The following is a 20,567-nucleotide window of genomic DNA, read 5'->3' as shown; positions in this document are numbered from 1 at the left end:
ATTGGTGCCAGCAACTACTGGCGACCATCCAGGAGAGAATCACCAAGCCAATTAGAATTCTTTTATGTAATCAAGCTTATTGCATTGTTTGTGTTACTCTTATCCTATTAGAAATTGTATACTCCTTTTATTGAAGTAAAGTTGAAACATGTATCCTGAGGAACAAACTCATTGATCGAATTGCTCAATTTTGACACGCCAGTGACCAATCAATCTTAGTTTAGTTTCTCATAAAATACTGCATGACCAGTCGAACCTAATAAGATAGAATGCTAAAGAAACGCCAAGTAAAGTTGAAGCTATCAAAGGGGATGATCATATGTGTTGGGGATGATTTTATACCGACTGAAGCAGTGAAGCATATAAAAGAAGGATTGATCCTTTCAGATTTTTAAATTCTGCATCTCATTCAAAATTCAAACGATCATGATATGACAGCTGCCACAGATCAGATAAAAAAGAATAACAAATAAAATCTCTCCAGATAAGAGAAGGATATCGATCATATCTTTTCAGAAAAGTTAAGACCTGATTCTCTTTTCTCTCACGGCTCTTCAGCCTCCACCTATAAATAAAAATCTATAGGGGATCCTCAAGGTATAAAAGCTTCTTTCTCCCAAAATGCTCGCTTCTTCCCTCTATTATCCGAAATTCTAACTTGAGCATCGAAAGGTCTGCATCAGAGCCAACTTCGATCGGAGACTTTTCTTGTAGATCCTACCGCTGCCATCCAGCCGTCATCGATTTATAGTCACCACCAAGCTCTAGCCATTCTGATTCAAGGATAAAATTCTGCATCAACAGTATGAAAAATATTGATATTACAATCAATAAGCATGAAAATCGTCCTTAGCAGGATGAATATATGTTATTGGAGAAAAATGATGATGTTGTGGTGTAGAAAAGATATCTTTAGTCCCACATCGGTTGTAAATCAAGAGGAAGTATAGCTTATATGGATGGAAACTTTTTCTCTTTCAAGAGATGCCTTTTGGGCTAAGGCCCAAGGAATAAAGTCGTGAGGCCCGGCAACCACAAGTGTACTAGCTACGGCCCAAGGGCCGCAAGCATATCAACTACGACCCAAACGCTGCAAGCGTATAAAGTACGGTATGCACACAGTCAAAATAGACAATACCTCTTGTTGGGATGAGCTCTTCCTTGACCACAATAAATGGTGCATCAGGTAGAGGCCCTCCAATAAGATAGAGTCTCTCTGATTGGAGGGGCTACTGTTGTGGAGGGTTTAGTCCCACAATGGTTGTGAGTCAGATGTACTCTGCCTTATATGAGATAGGAGATCTTCTTTCCCTCAAGAAGTGCCTTTTAAAGGGCAAAACTGTAAGGCCCCGTGCGACAGCACCAGAGGTCAAAACGAACAATATCTCATGTATGCAGGCCTGGAGTCAATCTAACCATTCGAATCATTTGATCCCTTGATACTTGACCGCAATATTGGCACTGTCTGTGGGAATACTTTCTGCTCATATATATTTCTTCTTGACTGAAGGGTTATGTTATGGTGTAGAGAGGGAGGGCTTTTTTAGTTCCACATTGGTCATGAGTCAAGAGGAAGTATGGCTTATATGAATTGAAACCTTTCTCTTTCATGAGGTATCTTTTAAAGGGAAAAACTATGATAACTTATGTGATAGCATCAAAGGTCAAAGCGGACAATACCTCACATATGTGGATATGGAGGCATAAACCAACCATCCGATATCTGACCCTTTTGATCCATGACCGCAACAGATGGAAAAGAAACTTTTGATGCCATAACAATGTCTTGAGCAATTACCTATGTTGAGCCCAAAATCACAAATCCCCAATCTCCCGGTCAAGCATCTTGTGCGGCACTCCAATCCAACACCATGCTAGTTCTTTTCCTGGCTGACATTACCATATCTGTTCTTTTCTAGGCAAATTGGGTAGTTCTAAATACAAATTGATTACCACCGAACCGAATTCAGGCTTGACGCAGACACTAAAGCTGGACATGTCGGCCAACAATTGGTCCTGAGTATAGACCCCAATCCAGTCCAAACACCATTTTGAATGAACGGATCCAATCTAAAGTAAGAACCCAACCCCATGGACACAATTTTAGTCCTGAGTCGGGCGCACTCGCCCCTCATATCCCCCAACGGTGGTAAATCGCCAAGCCGGGACGGTCGATTGCGACCCACTGCCCATGTCCTGTCATGCAGTACGCCTACGATTCGGTAATAATTCTGGCGTCTTCTTCTCCCTCTCTTTCCTCCTTTCCTCTTCTTCCTCCTCTCTCTCCTTCTCGTTAATCTGTCCATTCTCTTCCTTCCCACTCCTCAACGGCCACTCCCGATCTCCAACGGTCACACCGCACTCGTTTCGAGATTTTTTTAACTTATTAATGTTTTCGCAAGTAACTCCAATTTCAAACGTCTTGATAAACCTGTTCCTTTCTTTTATTTCAGTCTCGAAGTAGAAATCAAATCGCTCTCTATATTTATTAGGGATCCAAAAGGAAACTCCTTTCCCCAATATTCTCAGTTCTCATAACCTTCCCCTCTTCCCCTTCCCTGATAATTTCAGTAGAAGAAAAGCCATTCGCTAGAAATTGGTCAAATGGCGAGAGTTGTTCTCTTCTTATTATTCCTCCTCCTATCCTTCTCATCCGGATGGGCCGGGGGCGTGACTCCTCCTCTCCGCCGCCGCCGACGGGCGGAAGAAGATGGCGGGGGGCGGCGGAAGGACGACGAGGGGCCGGCTGTGGCCACGACGGGGAAGCTGTGGTGCGTGGCGAAGAACAACGCGGAGGACGGGGCGCTGCAGTCGGCGCTGGACTGGGCGTGCGGACCGGGCGGGGCGGACTGCCGGCCCATCCAGGAGGGCGGGGCGTGCTACGAGCCGCAAGACATCCAGTCCCACGCCTCCTTCGCCTTCAACGACTACTTCGTCCACAACGGCTTCTCGTCTTCCGCCTGCGATTTCTCCGGCACCGCCGCCCTCACCTCCCTCAACCCCAGTCCGTACTCTTCTATTCTCATCTCACTAGTCGCCTTCGTTCTGGGCGGTGGATTCCGATAGCTTTCTGTTTCTTTCTTTATGTTTATTTATTTATTTTTTTTCAAATTGCAGGTCACGATCGCTGCATCTTTCCTTCCAGGTTAGTAATTGGGCTTCATTATATGTTCCTTTCTTTTCAGAAAAATAAAAAATAAAAGGAGAAACTCGGTCACGAGACGAGACGAGACGAGACGAGACGAGAACGTTATATGGTTTTCTTTTGGTGTTTTCTGAAACGAGTGGGCTTTGGAGTGGGGGACGGTTTCGATTTTATTTGGTTCTGGATTTTAAGGCTGAGATCTAGAGATCTCATTAACTACTCAGTGAAGGCAAAGATTTAATTTGGGCGTAATGGCTCGCTTTTTTTCTTTTTTGGCGGTTCGAGAACTTGCCGGACTTCTGAGTGTGGACACGCTGTCCACCAATGGAGAAAAAAGCATCAGGCCAGCTAATCAGCGCCACGTGGCTTGATGCCATTGGTTATTGTGTGCAGTCCTATGTGGCATTCTGCAATTGGGTTCTGTGTCTCTTGGGCATTGGATGGGTCACGTGCAAGCATTGGGTGAATTGACACATTCCGATTCGAAGGCTATCGTAAACACACAATAGTAAAATGATATCATCGCTTTTTATATCATTTTCTTGTAAATATTAAAATATCTAGGCAAATAATTCGATGTCAAATCTATTGGCATCTATAATTGAAAAAAGACATCAAGACTACTCCTATTTTTGGCGTCTAGACTATTTGTCTCTCGCCTTTCTTCTTTCCCGTCATTTCCTTGTTTTTACTGTCTCTGTTGGAGCCTTGATTACATATTACCTCTGTTTTCTTGGAACTTTTAGATAATATTAATGTTGGTAAGAATAGGATTGTCCAAAGTCCGAAGAAAAATCTCACGCATGTTTTACTGATGAGAAATTAAGATGCAACATTTTGATATCAATAAAAATATTATTATAATTTATTAGTTATTTAAAATAATAAGAACTGTTAAAGCTGCACACAAGTTGCAGGTTTGATTTTTCTGCCTTGTCTTGTTCATTGAGATTTTGCAATGACCACTTCTGTGAGGGTTGGAAAAAAATAACATCTCTATGATACAATGCATAAGGAATGTTTAATTATATCGAGAGCTAGATTTTACCATCTGAAACCAAAAAATTCAAATGATTTATGTTTCTTATTTCGATACTCAGACAAATGTGCATGTCAATTAATAGATTTTTTATGTTTGATGATTCAATTTATGAACAAGAGCAACAGTGTAGTTTGAATTTTACTATTAGTTCAAAATGAATAGTTGCTCAAGAGATGTAAAAATTGGTGATCCAAATAGTGCTAATAAAATCCATATCAATTGTTACAATAATAATTTGTTGCCAATTAATGATGGATGCCTTTTTGAAAGCAAGCTTTTATGTACTATGTAATCGATGATATGAGTAGGCAAAAGATGTTCTAAAATATAAGTTAAACAGCTTATTAATATAGAATAATTATAGAGAATATATCTTATTAGAGAAAAATGGAAGCATAGTGACAATTCACAATGAATTTGATGCTACCTATTAAACTAATATAAACTATGAAGGTCCTATATATCAAGAAATTCACATCAATGTTTGATTAGAACTTAGATAATGAAGAGCTGTTAGCATTTTAATGATTAATAATGGTAAATACTCAAATGAACTTTTCAAGGATCTTCATTCTTTTATATGAAATATGGGTTAATTTGAAGAAAATGGTACAGGTATTGGATAGAATCTGGTCAAAAGGAGAAGTAAGAGAAAGGAACAAGAAGAAGGGTAATTGATAAATCCTTTCCATTCGATCATATCCAAAAAATATTATTTTCTTGCAAAATAATAGCATCAAATCCATAGTCAATAACATTGTTAGACTCCCATTTCTTTCTGATAAAATATATCTCATCTAAGTTATTGTTTAGCTCATATTTTAGATTGTTTTTTGTTTGTCATGACTTATACCAATGATCAAATCTCTTTAACTAATAAGCAAGAGCGTCTAGGTTTGAGCCATACATTGTGTATCCCCAAATATTTGGACTTGGATAATTATATATCGTTAGATCTCCCTCTTTCTGCCAAAAATAAATGCTTGGTCCAAAAAGCATCCATCATGATCACAAATTGTTTATAGGATGTTTAACATGACAATATGAATTTCATTAGCAATATTTTGATTATAGTTTTTTTGTATTTCTTCTCTAGTCTTGTTCTCAGATAATATTTGTTAATTTGAAATATTAAAGTCTTTTTTCATTATTGTTCATCAGTTAAATCAACAAGTTTTACATAAACTCCAGTTTCATGATAGAAAATTTTCATTTGTATTAACCAATATGTTTATTCATTTTGTATTGGAATTAGAAATATAAATCCTTCATAAATTTTCAGTTTTATGCTAAAGTCTACTCCCAATACAAGCTTTCCTTTAATTTGTATGACAAATTTGTTACTCTTCTACACATAGCTGGTGAACAATGGAGCACTTAGCTACGACTAAAGGAAAGAGCCTAAAATAGGTTGTATAATGCATGAACAGTTTTGTATTAGAGGTTTTTAACCTTAGATTCACTAATTTTTTAATGATATCTCGGTTGATATTAAATTTTGAAACCTAATCGCTTACCACTAATAACTCTTGAACATTTTCTCAAATGGTCAGTGCTACTTATTTTTAACAACAACGAGAAGTCTAATGTCATCCAAGGGTTTTGAGAAGAGAGGCAATGTTTGATCAAAATTCCAAGAGAAATAATACTAAAACTAGGTGAAGAAAGGTAGATGGGATGGAGGCATAGAACAATTTAATTTTCATTCACATGATGATAAGAGCCAAGTTGTTAAATAAATTAGAAATCAGATTTTTGTTTTAAATATTTTGAAAAAAATTGTTTTGAGAAACTCTCAAGGAAGAAATCGTGGACACTTGACATGGCATTAATTACGAGCAGTCAACAGCTATCAATATGATCTTGTTAAATAAATCTGGATAAGTTATGCTCTGCAAAGAGATTAGATCTAGACATAGCAAAGCAAATAGAGAGAGAAGAACACAGAAAGTTATGTGGTTCGAAATATGGCTTATGCCCATGGGTAGGAATGGCCACAGAAAGCTTTGGATGTAGAGAGGAGAAGATCCTCAAATACAAAATCATCATTCACACAAGTTCTTGAAAGCTTAAAAGAAAAGTGTAATCTCAAAAAGACTCTAGAATTGGCAAAACCTATATATGTACTGACACCTCAAAATTTGGCTCAAGGGTTCTTGCAATGGGCCTTAGCTTCCAAGCTGAGAGCCCAAGTGAAGAGGCCTTTCAATAATCATATTTTTAAAAAATTTAATCAAATCTACACTTTTTTTTTATTTATCTTCCTTTTTAGTCTTAAATATTGGGAGTGAGTGACTGTAATTTTTTATTGTACACGTGACAGTTTAATACATGTTTGTGCCAAATTTGTCTCCAAATAATTTTCTCTTTGCCCCTTTTATTGTCGACCTTGCGGACTCCTTTGTGCTGTTTGTGTGGTGGGCTGGTATATGGGATCATGTGCGTGGTGATCCTTATCATGCAAGCACAAGGCCACAGACAATTCTTTGCGCAGTCAAGAGTTAGGTCAACTACTCCTGTATCAGTTTAGTAGTCGATTGATATGAAAAGAGCACAAGGAGGCTGGCTTGTCCAACCAGATTGGTGAGGTTCACAAAATGTTGATTAGATCATGGCATTGTCATACCATTACATTTAACATATGAAACCACTGGCTAACTTGTGTGTGTGTGTGTGTTGTTCTTGTTGTGGGGAACCTTCAACTTCCTGAAGGGCAAGCTCTAGGAGATGAGGTGTCAGTCAACCAGGACTAATCAAGGTTGATAAGTGTAATTGTTTCATGTGCATAAATTTGATGTACTTGAGAAAGTAGATCAGTGGCACACTTGCTTCATAAGCTAGAACTTCGGAATTCGAATCTTGAATGATGTTAACTCTAAAGAATTTCTGTGTTGCCCTGTCCCAGGCTTTTCTAAGAGTTAAAATTACTGATCTTGCAAGCAATAGCAGCACTCTAGGAGTTCCAATACTTAGACCATGGCTTTATGACATGCTAAGTTGAATGTAACGGTATTAACCTGCTAATGTTCCAGTTACAGGACTAGGTTATACGCTCTGCCTGACTTATGTTTTCACTTGCTAAATAGTTAAAATCTTGGCTGGTTCTAATATAAATTGTATGCATGCAATACTTGTAGCTCATCCACGAGAAATGGCAACTTCAGTGGATCGACCACGGGGTCGATAGCTGGACTTGGCCCTGCTGGGGCCGATATCAGCGGTGGACATTTGTTGCTGGTCCAGACATGGATGCAGCCATCAGGCATGGCTATTTTTGTGATCCTAACAGTGGCCACAACCGGTACGTTATTTCGGTAGTGTGAAGCAAGGATTTGCGGTGTTGAAATGGTATTCCTGTGTATGATATTCTGAGGCCTCAACAGAGAAAGCGAAGCAATTTAAGTTGGTATGGTCAGCCTGTCTTTTTGGAAAGTATGGTTTCTCCCTTCTGTCTCCTGTTTATCATTGAAGCAATAGAATAATCATTTATTTTCTTGCATGAGTGATAATTCATTCAAAATCTTGATCTAAATGCTCTCTCTTTTATGGTTGGGTAGTTTAATTGTAGTTATATGGGCTAATAATCTAAATGTAACATAGGCTTTCAGCTTCCAACAAAAGCCTATTCAGTGAGCCTTACAAGGAGTTCGATGACCCCTACAAGGTAATATAAAAGGTTACAAGTTGGTCGGATCTTTCTAATCCTGATTTTATGAACTCATGGGGACCTGGTGAAGCTGGATAAGTCTGAAGTACGGTTAGTGTATGTATTATTTCATTTATGAATTAATGTTGTTTTAGGGTAGCTCCAAGCCACCAAGGATAAAAGGCACATGGTCTGTTAACAACTTTAACTAATTAGAGGACTATGGATTGCAATTAACTGCAATTGTAGGGATACTGAAGAGTCGAGGTTAGTACCAAAATTCTTTTGCCTACAGAGAGACTTGCTTGCCACCCAGACAATCTCCTAAACACCTTCTAATCTTTATTCTTCAAGGTAACTTGTCTATTTTCATGTTATTTTTCTAATTTTCAATCCTATAACCTTTTCTAAGGAAGCAAGTTTTATTTTCCAGTTATGAGTATACCAGCGTATTTTACCAAAATAAGCCAGCGTATGCTAGCAGATGCCAAAGATGTTGACTTCGGAAGGATTCAATACGACTACCCCCCTTTAACTTATGAGACAGAGGAAATAAAAAAGATTGAAATGGTTCCCTTGCCAAATAGTTTTTCCCTTGATCTAATCCCCTGCTTAATTAAGAACATGGGATGGTTTAACAATCTCTCACAAACCTTATCACTTTGTAGTGTGTGTACTGAATAAAGAAAAGTCTGAGCTGGCAAGCACTTCTCTTTAGGCCAAATATACTCTCGCCAACAAACGTCCGCCAGCCTATGGCCCTGTGCGGAAAGCCGAAAAGGACAACCAATCTGAAACCACCGCACGCAAAACCATGGGAGACATCTCAAAATTTTAGTAATAAAATAAACAAAGTCGCGTGCGAGAAATTATTGTCTGCACCACGCTCAGGTAGACCAGCGCAACTCTCGGAGCACGTGCACGGTAGATAACGTGCAATCGGAAATTCGTGACATACAAGGGTTAACGTGGCGTGTCATCCACCGTGGGATTTGGTTGGTCCATCTGGACGTGGTGCCGACAATTATTTCTCGTCGCGTGCGCCCGTTACAGAAATGTCTGACACTTTCCACTCCTCCCCATAAGCCCATACTGGTTGGTGGGAAAAACAACCACGGCAATTCCACTTCCACTTTAACCTCAACATCAACACACCTCCCAACCCGCACCTTCAATTTTTTTTAACTTTTTGATCTGGACCTAACCACTATCTTGCCCAAAAGAAGTTGATATACAGGGGTAAATAATGCTTAACCAGACATTACTCCCGTCATGGCAAATGCGCTTATTTAGATCCCCTCCTGCAGATAATTAATCAACATGTTCTCTAATGATTTTAATATGCACACAAAAATATTTATCCATAAGTTTTACATACGTAGCTACAGAAACAAGAAAAACTAAAAGGTAATCAGGAGAATGGAAGTGACCATTCTTACAACATGACACTAAATCTTCAATAACATCCCTCGCATCGATTCACCTAATCGACCATTTTTATACACGACGTTCTCTGGAACAAAGATGCCATCTGCCATCCGGGGCGACCCTGGCAATTTGTCCCCTTAAAGGCACGACCTGGTGAGCTAAACCGGCAATTCCGGTGGGGCCGACGCCTCACCGTCCTCCACTTTCTTGACCACTTTCGGTGAATCGACGACGTCGGACCGGCACAAAGGGCAAGTGGAGTGGGAATACAACCACATGTCGATGCACTCGACATGGAACACGTGTTTGCATTTGGGCAGCAGCTTCACCATCTCTCCCTCCTGGGCTTGACCCAGGCAGACCGCGCACAGTACCGATGTGGCGTTGCCGGTGGGATCGATAGCTTTTTGATAGGCGAAGGTTGGAAGCGAAGCGATGGTGGAGGGTGCGAGCTCGGGCTTCGGAGAATCGCTAGGTATCGATGCTGTGGTTATGCGCCGGTGGTGGCGCCAGCGACGTCGGAGGAGGCAACGACCGAAGAGGATGACGAAGAATATGGCAACGGAGGCAGCGAAGGAGATGAACACGACCCCGAGCTTAGGTCCCTTGTTGTCGTTGTTTGAATCCTGGGACACGAAGATCCATGAGCTGGTGTTGGACATGGTAGTAGCCTTGATGATGGATGTTGGTGGAGGGACTCTCTCTCTCTCTCCCTCGCCCTCCCTCCTACCTTTACTCACCTCACTGTCAGAATTAAAGACAAAGCTGAACTGTAATATGGTTGAGCATGTGGCTGTCGTTTTTCCTATAAATTGCCTAGACTTGTACGTAATTGACTCCGGTGGCCCGTTTGGGTGATGGAATTTGCTCATTGGGTGGGTAACGATCACCTAAAGGTGACAACTTTTTTAGGAAAGAAAAGCACGGCCGACTCAACCTGTAGTTTGTGACGTTTTTAGATGTATAAGTGATACACACTCACTGAAAAAGACTGTTTATCATGCCTTGCCACGAGCTGACAAGATCAAGTTTGGATGCGGTAACGTTCAAATTAAATTGTTTAAAACTTATCCTATATGTTTATAAGTATATCTATAAGCTATACGGACGTGTCAGTACAAAGAGAGATAGACTTCTATCAGGTCAACCTCCACCCAAATCCAGTTAAATACATATCGTTGAAGATTCTATGTCGATAATTTATATCTACCATCAATAAACTATTCATATATCAAAAATTTATGTAATTTAGAAATCCATCATCCATGCATCAGATAATCAAAAAAAAAAAGTTAAAAAATATAAAATATTTTCTAATAAAAAAATATAATTTATTTTTAATCACTTGATGTATAGACTAAAAATCTCTAAATAACTTAATTTTTGATGTATAATAAATTTAGAGATAATGAATCGTGGTTAACAGTTTGGATCATTAATAGAGGATCTTCATCATCTAAATTAAATTTGATTGTATGTGAGTAAAAATCTATTTGGGGATAACTAAGTATCTCTCACATATAGAGAAAGTTAGATTTGAATCTTCACTTGGATATAGTAAAATCTTGATTGGATGATGAGGATCTCACATTGATGATTCAAATTACTGGATACGATCTATTATCTCTAAACTACTTATGCACTAAAAATTCATATTATTTGGAGACCTCTAACCTACATAATAAGTGATTCAAATATTTGACAATCTAAATATCATGAAACTATATATAGTTAAGTGCATAAATTTGTGTCGTCACTTGATTTTAACCTCTACAAATCAAAAATCTCCACCTAGCATTTAGCTGAGACCACAAACATGTATGGATAAATAAAATAAAATTAATTTGAATGATAACCAAGTAAATAAGTAATTGTATGGATGAGATTTTGTTTCATGATCTTTTAAATACTTTACACCTGTGTCCCAATACTGCCAAAGCTTACTTAAATAGGATTTGGTTGGTAGATGTCAGTTGAATCAGGTCTCTCATCATATGAATCTGGTTGGGTCCAAGTGTCCAGGGCTGCAATTTTATAATAAATCATGTCGGGTAGATTCAGGACCACCGGAAAATCAACCAACACGGGCCCAATTCAGGAGGTTACATACCCAATCTGATGCAACATTGGAGCTAATTGTGAATCCTTGACAACCTTAATTATGGCTCTTATGTTCGAATCTGGGTGTGTGTTGGGTCTAAACCTGGTCTGACTTAACTCTAATTTTGGGATGGCGTCTATATGGATTAGATGCTGAGTTGACGGTTTTTCATCTACTTTAGGTCTACCAAAAATTTCTCCTCCTCAGCGTTATTTCGGAGCTCTCCCTTGGATTACGGCTCCAGGGCCAAGTGGATATCAGGTAAACTCCAGCTGGGAGAGATCAAAGCAAACAGACATCGAACAAAGGTGAAGAAGCGAGATCAGCTGTGGAGATAGACGGGCCGGCTCATTAAGTGGCGGTGCACTCTTCAACGTCTTAGCGGCTGAAAAAACCTGGCAGCTAGCGCGAACGTCTGTAAAAGGTCCAAAACTACGCCATGATGACCAGAGCATGGAAAATAGCGCGCGGTTGCATCTGAACAAGAAGGACAAGGGCCATGCACGGAAAAAGAACCTTTCCCTGGGACTTTCTCGCTCTGAGATTATGTTAAGAAATGAATCCGGCTAACCCGGCACCCGTAGTCAACCCCCAGAAAGCTTTGAAATGGACGGCCTACCAAAAGATTGCAACTCAAAGTCATATGAAATCACGCTAGCAAAGTTTATTGACCAAATATTCGGCCATCACAAGTTTTCGTGATGATAAAGTACTCAAAGTCGCTGGCTGTCCTCGTCGAGTTTAAGAATCTTCTCTTCCTTTGGAATTAACCATCCCCTACCAAAATGATCACAAACAAATGGACCATCATAATGTTTGTGATAATAAAGTGAACAATTCATCAAATTTAGGATCCGTTTGATTAGGATATGTCAAATTAGGAGATAATTTGATCATTTTTAAAAATTATTTATCTAAAAAAATAATTGAGGAAAGAAATAAATTTTACGATATTTAATTGGTTGGTGAAAAGAATACTCCAAAAATTAGTATTGAAAAAATATTATTAGATCCAATTGGAGGTAATGTTATATGAAAATAATGTCAAAATTTTAACAATGCTCTTTTTGAGATCTAAGAGAGGTAATTTTTAACAATACTCTTGAATAACAATTCAAATAATGATTTTTTTAAGTTCATTTATTAACCATTTATGACCTACTTACATAAAACCTATCAATTATGAACCATTTTGAATGTATTTTTAAATTAATTACGCATATATTGGAATATATTTTTATTATAAATCAATTCTAATATTTTTGATTTATTACTAAGTGAATATATTTAAACACAATCATACTACTAATTGAGTAATTTTTTTTTAAAAAAATCATTAGATAAAAATTAAAGATTTGGATTTAGCATAACCGTATGTTGAGCTACCATGTATTAAACTTTCTAGTGTGAACTGGTACCACGTAAAAATTCAGGTGGTAAAATTCATCAGCTTCAACGAAAAAGATGGAGGCACTTACATCAAGTAGTAACAATTTCAATTACCTAGCGTGAGAAAAAATAATATCACTCTCTTTGTAGTATTATTTTACTCTCTCTCCCGGTAAATATAGGCATTGAATCCATTATTATTTTACCATCTCTCTTATCCTCATTTTTCACCCAACATGATAATCTAACAAGTGTAATTCGTTTTTTCATGTCAGATCCTTCCACGTCAACCCATCACGTATCAAAATCATGAGAACACATCTTACAAGTAATTTAGGCTACTCATACATAGAACTTAATAGATACATTTATGCAAGTATATGAGTAAAATACAAGAATGCATAGATCCGTTCACACGAGGATATATAAGTGAGGAAAAAGAAAAAAAAAAAAAGAGGAGAGGGGGGCGGACAGCTTCTTGTTAAAATCTTCAATTCCCCTCTCTGTCCGTCCCTAGTTAGTGTCCCTCCGAGATGATCTGTCTCCCCTCCAAGCCCGATAAGGCTTCCACCCCCAGCACTAAAGAGTTAAGAGGTGGGGTGGCAGGTTCTTTATTTTATGAGTTTCTGGCAGGTGAAGGTGGATGCACTGAGCTCGTTGTTGGTGGTCTGGTCTTCACGTGCGGCAGCTGCTGCGACACGGTGGCGGCGTCGGCCGCAGAGCACCAGAAGGACACAGAAGAAGAAGGTGATTCCCAATATGACGGCCACGCCCACAAGTCTGCAATCCGTGTCATCGTCGCAGCCTCTTTGTTTCCTGAAAAGCCATGAGCTGGTAGACATGGTGGTCGCCCGGTTGGGCTGGGATGCTCTCTCTCTCTCTCTCTCGGATAGCTTCAAAGAGACCTCTCTCTCTCTCTCTCTCGCTCCGATAACTTCAAGAAGCCCTCTTTCTTCCCCCTCCGCGGAAGCTATCTTATCAGGCTTTGGCCTTTGGGTTGGCCAATTCATCTCACGCGTAATGCGGACGTATCTTCCTTCGAGGGTTTGACCTCACGCGAATATTTCGTTTTTTTTAAAAAAATTCCAATTATGCCTCGATGTGTCCGTATCATCTCTGTACTTGAGTTTTTTTATTTTGCTTTAACGACTAAAAATATCTTGTCATCGATTTGTCCGTATCATCTCTGTACTTGTGAGATTTTAAATTGCTTTAATATTAAAAATTTGATTAATATTAAAATGTTCGCAGCGCCCACGGAAATTTGCTGGATGGAATCCGACATGAAAGTCGGGTTATTCCGGGGCCGCGTAACTTAACTCGTAGTTCGAATCATGTTTTTGAGCTATCTAATATATATATATATAAAATAAAAATTAAAAAAAAAATATGTTAGCAAGCTAAGCTGTCCATGTAAGCAATAATTTACCATAAATAAATATCATATAGATTAAAAAAATTTATAAAATATTATTAAATTAAATAAAAAAATATTAAAATAATTAAAATCTATGTATGCGAATTAAATGATAGGATTAAAATGTGATATCAAAAATATAGATTGATATCAAAAATTTAGATAGATATTATTTTATTATATTAATTTATTAATTTTAAAAATAATTATTTTTAAAAAATAATTAAAAATATGATCTAGAATCTAGGCACAATTGAAGGCTCAAGTCTAGTATTTATATAAATACTACCCGATGAGACTTAGGGCACTGGAATATGGCACCCCTTGCCTTCCCATTAAGATGAGAGAGAAGAAAAAAAATTGGAAAGCTATCATGCAAAAAATATTTGAAAGACGTGACACTGGTCAGTTTTTTTATTTTTTTTTAAAAATAACCAATTTTTTTTAAAAAACAAAAAAATATGATGACTATCATTTAAAATTAACTAATTTTGAGTCATTATTTAAAAAAAAATCATATATAAATAATAAAATAATATTTATTTAAAATTTTAATATCATTTTATATTTTCAACTATCTATATAAATAGACTTTAATTATAAGAATATAATAATATCATACATTAATAATATAATTTAATTCATATAAATAAAATTTAATATATTTTTTTATTAATTTAAGGTTTGAATTTAATACTTTAAGGATTGTTAGGTAAGAGGATACATAATATAGAAAAAATTGCTTACGCAAAGGATCTCAAATGTTAAATTTTTTTTTTTTATTTCTACTTTATAAGATATATATTAGATTAGATAAGCCATGTAAGTGGCAGACTTGATTAGTTGTGACGTCTAAGGAATTTGTTTTTGGTACAAAGTCATGTCCAAAGAGTTGGTGGCTACTTCCTATGTTAAACTCACACAGGCTCCAAATATATGCATCATTGTGGGGAGCAAAATATAGCTATATCGACAGCAAAACAATCAGGATACCGAAACGTTTCCTTGCTGGTTGAACAGGAGCTTAGGAGGTTGGGGAGTAACGTGGGGTAACGTGTGAAGAGTATGTTAATATACGCACAACCCATTAACCAAACTAATAAATTCATAAAAAAATTAAATAAAAAATTGACAAATGGAGAAATTTAAGTTATCGTATGTGATGATTAGTAAGCTTTATTCATGTACTGCATTAGCAAGGTGGATAGAATTATAACAAGATCAGAGTTTAAAGCAAAGGGTTTTAGAAAATTGCGGGTACAAATCATGTCAATGAATAAAGCTAAGCTTGAGTTGTCAAAATTTCTTCTTGGAAGGTATCAGAGTGAGAAAACCGTGGTGCAAAAGCAAAGATGCAAATCCAATAATTAAAATAACAGTTGAGATGTGAGTTTTTTTTTTCCCGTTATATGAAAGTTTTGTAAAAATGAACTAGCTTGCTTCGGCTTTTCCATTATTTAATTGATTGCTTGCGCTATTCAAATTTGGTTCATCATGCTTACCCTGCAAACTCGGGGCCAGGGAACCCTAGAAGGATTCGTGATAGTCAACCCTAGAAGGATAAACTATCAAACTGTACCAGCTAATTAAAGCCCTGTTATATGTTCCCAAAGGTTGTTAGATTTTCCAATTTGGATTTTTTGGGCTAAGTTCACACCAAACACCTAGAGGTGGTAAATTAATAAAGTCGATCGCTCACCCTCGCTGAAAGCTTCCGAAATTTTCCAATCCTCCCTGATGATCGTATCACCAACCAAAACTACGATCGACGAGAGTAGCTAGAGAGATTGAACGTTTTTACGAAATTTCAATCATCACAAATATTCTTCTGTAGTGGTCTAATCTTTCCATTTCAATAGCATGCATATATCAGCTCACACAACCAAAGACTACTCAAGAAAATAACAGATATTTACACCCCAGATCTTCAATTACAAAAAACCTTCCACCGCCGCCGCCACCAAACTGCCAACGAGGCTTCGGTCAGGTCGGCACCTCCCTCCTTAGTGCTTGTGCTGGAGAAGGGTTTCGAGATTAAATTTGGACATGCGGTTCTCCCACCTGTTATTCCGGAAAAATAGAGAGAAAACGGGATTGACGGAGAAGGCGGCGCCACCACCAACTTACACCGGCGGGGGCAGTGGTGCCGCCCCCTCGCCAAACTCCACCTTCATGACCACTTCCTCTACCTCGACACTGGAATGACACTGGGGACATGTCGAGTGGGAGCGAAACCATACGTCAACACAATCAACATGAAAGACATGTCTACAGTTGGGCAGCAGCCTCACCATCTCCCCTTCTTCCACCAGACTCTTACAGACGGTTTGCTGTGCCGAAGTGCCGATATTTTCATTTCCACTGCCATCCATGACTCGCCGGTAGGCAAAACTCGGCAGAGCAGCGATGGCGGATGGGCTCAGCGCGGTTCCGGGGGCCTCAGTAGATCTGCTGGCGGGTGGGGCGACGAGGACACGACGCCGGCCCCAGAGTCGGTCCCAGATATAGACGCAGATAATGATGACGATAGTGGAGGCGGCGTAGGTGGCGATGGTGAAGATCGCGATCTCCGCGGCCACTATACCAAGGTTAGCATGTTGCGCCGGAGAGCTCTCTGAGTCGGTGGTCATGGCGGTGACCCCGGTGGTGGCCATTGGACTCTCTCTTTCTCTCTCTTCTCCAGGCTCTCATCTCTTGAAGAGTACGCCAATTAGTATTTGTTAAACATCGCGGACGTCAACAGTGCAAGAAACTTGTGGGTGTAGCTTTCTTCAACGGCTGACTTGGAACGGTATTGCTGCGACGATACTACCCTAAAGCGTTGGGTGACGGTGTTTGGTAGGATGGAGTTCGGTTGGATTAGCTTTCGAAGCCGGCCGGCGCATCCTTGTTTACACGAGCCGTACCATGCCAGTTCGTTCACGGAAACGTGAGATATGGTGCTTAAATTGACTGTTATTTTATTTTATCCCTATAAATCAAAAATTATGTTTTAGGTTTTCTTTACTTAAACAGCAATTTCATGTCCACTTCTTGGATCATGTATTAACACAAACAACTACATAAAGTAATTATTCAAGGGATCACATCATTTCAAATTCATAACATAATGATTAACTTATTTAATTTTCTGGAGTAGTTATCGACGGTGTCCTTCTATCCAAAAAAAAAAAAAAAAGGGTGTCCAACAATCAAATTTGCTTAACATAACTTATCAAAAGTAAAAGTGATATTTTTGGGTACGTGAGTGAGTGCAATGATGGTTAGTGACTGCCACCTAATCGTTCATTCAGACCACATTAAATATATATAAACCAGCATATTTATATGACTCATTCCCAGTGATTACCTTGTTACTTCCTAAGCTTCCGGCAATTACGAGCAAACCAACTGTTAAAGAGGTGATCCAATAAAAAAATATTAAATTTGACTTTTAATATATGATCTAATTATTATTTAATCATATTTAACTCATTGGATCAACCACATCAAGTAATTAAAAAGTTCTATTCTTAATTGGAAGTCAACTTTAATTAAAGTTAGTCTTTTGATGGGACAAAACAAATGCAGATGTAAATATAGAGATGTTTTGGTCTCTTTCTTCAACTATCAGAAAGGTGTGAGCGTATGATTCCCATCGATCGTCCATGTTAAAAGAGAGAATGAGGAGAGAGAAGATCAGATGCCCCACGAAAAAAGATCAAGTTTTTTGCGAGATACGGGATCATCGTATTGCATGCGATGATGCAAAGGATGATTTATTTATGATTTTAATTTTTTTTACATAAATATTAGAATACGATTTAGGTATAAAAGATTAAATTATTTAACATGTGGTATCAGAGCTTCGATTTCATGCTTCATATTCATATAAAAATTTTTATCAAATTTATGACTTGTTTTCAAAATATTAAAATCATATTTTTATTTTTTTGAAATAAATCAAGTTTAATTAGAGAATTAAATTATGATTTTTTTTCTTAATTTTTTTGAAAATAAAAAATAAAATAAAAAGAGATTTTTTTGGATTGCCCATGGAGACCCACCCACGTCGTCCGACGAATGGTGCAACGGCCACGGCCGCTACCATGTCCGGGACAGCAACGGATCGCAGTAGCATGTGAGGGGTGGCTCCCTAGCCACAATGGTGGTGGGATCCACCACCGATGCGGTGTCTCCATGCTGCTGTGGGAACTACGGCTTCTGCCATAGGGGCGGGAGCGGCAGCGAGTCTTCTGCTATCCTCCGATGAGACCGGCAATCTGCCACCTTCTCTTCTGATTTATCCAACGATTGAGAGGATAGGGACAGCACTCGGCCATCCGTGTGGCGCGGAGAAAGGGGCATCCGCAATCAAGGGTGGAAGAAAGGATTTCAGATTCAAATCTTAATGAATCCTGATCCAAACCCATTCAGAACCGAACCCAGTAATCTAAGATTATTTTTAATCTTTTACAAATAACTCTCTGAAGAATACTTTATTAAAGAAAGATACCTATAGTTTTCTGACAGATCTTATTTTAAGGCTATTATATCATAGAAAAGTCCCTTTTTGTCTAGAGTTTACAGTTAAATCCTCTATTATTAAGATTTTGATAAAATCATTGTAACTTACGCATTTTGCATCAGATTTGAATGATCTTTGAACCGTTAGACTCGTGATGACTCGAGAAACATTTTGGTTCTGCTCTCCATATATGATAGAATATTTAAATAATTTATATATTATTTATTTGATAATTTTGCTCATTATTGCATTGTTCAAGGGTGTTTTTACATAGTCCTAAAGAGTCTGAAACATTCTATAAATCTTGGATAGCTGAGTTATTGAGAACTAATGATTTTCTCACTCATTATATTTTGGAATTGTATAAAGGTGTATCTGTTATAGTTCATCCAAAGATAACTGTAATTAGATATAAAATTGATAGCAATAGATTGACTAACTTGAATTGCATAAAGATCGGAAGTTCTATACCAAAAGATAGAAATAACCTCAAATTTTTTGTAATCGTAGTTAGTTAAACCACTAAAAGTATAACTAATATGATGGATCATAGTTTAAATATAAATTATGTATTCATGCCATAATTATTATTCTTGCTTACATATTTTATATTATTATTGATTATGAAAATTTTTATATTTATGATTTATGTAATGTATATTTTGGCATTGATTATTATGTTTAGATTTGTGATTAAATTAGTTACGACACTAATTATATGTTATGATTCTTACCCAAAGATGCTTTATAGTTGTATAAGAAGTATTATTAGTAGAATTATGTTTTAGAATTGGCATCATGATCGTAATTCTAAATATATTCTTTTATTTACAGCTATGACCCCTGCTTCATTCTCGTCGCATCTATCTAATATTTCCACACTAAATGGATCTAATTATTCTGATTGATATGAGCAACTTTTTATTATCCTAGAATGCCTAGACTTAGATTTGACCATTTGTAAGCTTCAATCTGGTACACTTACTCTCATTAGTTCTTCTGATTAGATTAAACTATATAAAAAATAGGAGCATTCTAATAGATTGTCTTTCATAATTATTAAGAGCTCCATAGCGAGAGACATTAGAGGATCTATTCTTGATAACGAATTGGCCTCTACGTAATCTTTCTCTGTAGAATAATAATTTACTAAATTAAATAAAGTTTTAGCTAGTACACTAATAAATAAGTTAATCTCTATGAAATATGATGGAATTATTGAAGTACTAAAGCATATTATAGAAATACGTGATATAGCTAAAAAATTGAATGACTTGGGAATGATAGTATCTAAAAATATCTTTATCCAATTTGTTCTTAATTCTCTTCTACCTAATTTACTACAATATACACAAGAAATCATGATCAATGAATGAACTCATCTCCTAGTATGTACAAGAGGAAGAGAGATTGAAATAGAAAGAGGTCCCAGTTATTCATGTAATTGCAAGAAGCATCCTAAAAGAAAGGAGGCAAAGAATGGAAATAAAAAATCCAATAATCCATCAAAGAAGTTCTCACAAATTAAAATATTTTTTCTATAACAAGGAGGGACATATCAAGAAGGATTGTGAGAAAAGAAAAAATGATTCAAAAAGAGAGGTATCCTCTTATCATTTATTTATTTTGAAACCAACTTTATTAATATTCCTTCTAATACCTGATGGATTGATTCGGATGCTGCAATTCATATTTCTAATTCATTACAGGGATTCCTATCAAGTTTAAAATCAAATGACAGAAAGTGATGAATCTTTATGAGAAATCGAATGAAGTCCAAAGTTATTTCAGTCAGGATCTGTAGATTTATCATAGACAGCAGATTTTAATTAGATCTACATGATATCTTTTATATTTTTTCAATATCTAAAAATTTAGTTTCTTTATTAAAA

General features: G+C 37.3%; 3 protein-coding genes across 3 annotated transcripts; 1 reads left to right on the top strand and 2 right to left on the bottom strand.

Moving 5' to 3' along the window:
* The first annotated feature begins 2,112 nt into the window (after positions 1-2,112).
* LOC105040650 (PLASMODESMATA CALLOSE-BINDING PROTEIN 5) lies at positions 2,113-7,719 on the top strand. Its single transcript, XM_010917279.3, has 4 exons — positions 2,113-2,222; positions 2,572-3,004; positions 3,118-3,145; positions 7,325-7,719. Exons 2-4 carry the CDS (start codon positions 2,605-2,607, stop codon positions 7,503-7,505), a joined length of 609 nt encoding a protein of 202 aa, XP_010915581.1. The 5' UTR covers positions 2,113-2,222; positions 2,572-2,604; the 3' UTR covers positions 7,506-7,719.
* Positions 7,720-9,419: 1,700 nt separating this feature from the next.
* Positions 9,420-9,923, bottom strand: LOC105041479 (E3 ubiquitin-protein ligase ATL41). Its single transcript, XM_010918448.4, has one exon. It carries the CDS (start codon positions 9,921-9,923, stop codon positions 9,420-9,422), a length of 504 nt encoding a protein of 167 aa, XP_010916750.3.
* Positions 9,924-16,005: 6,082 nt separating this feature from the next.
* On the bottom strand, positions 16,006-17,152 carry LOC105040651 (RING-H2 finger protein ATL40-like). The gene has a single exon (XM_010917281.4). The coding sequence runs from the start codon at positions 16,820-16,822 to the stop codon at positions 16,292-16,294; it is 531 nt and encodes a 176-aa protein (XP_010915583.1). The 5' UTR covers positions 16,823-17,152; the 3' UTR covers positions 16,006-16,291.
* Positions 17,153-20,567: the final 3,415 nt, after the last annotated feature.

This window comes from Elaeis guineensis, chromosome 3 (genome assembly GCF_000442705.2).
Source record: "Elaeis guineensis isolate ETL-2024a chromosome 3, EG11, whole genome shotgun sequence".
In the NCBI taxonomy this organism is placed as follows: Eukaryota; Viridiplantae; Streptophyta; class Magnoliopsida; order Arecales; family Arecaceae; genus Elaeis; species Elaeis guineensis.
The sequence above is the reverse complement of the archived record's forward strand: the minus strand, read 5'-3'. Positions and strand labels throughout refer to the sequence as shown.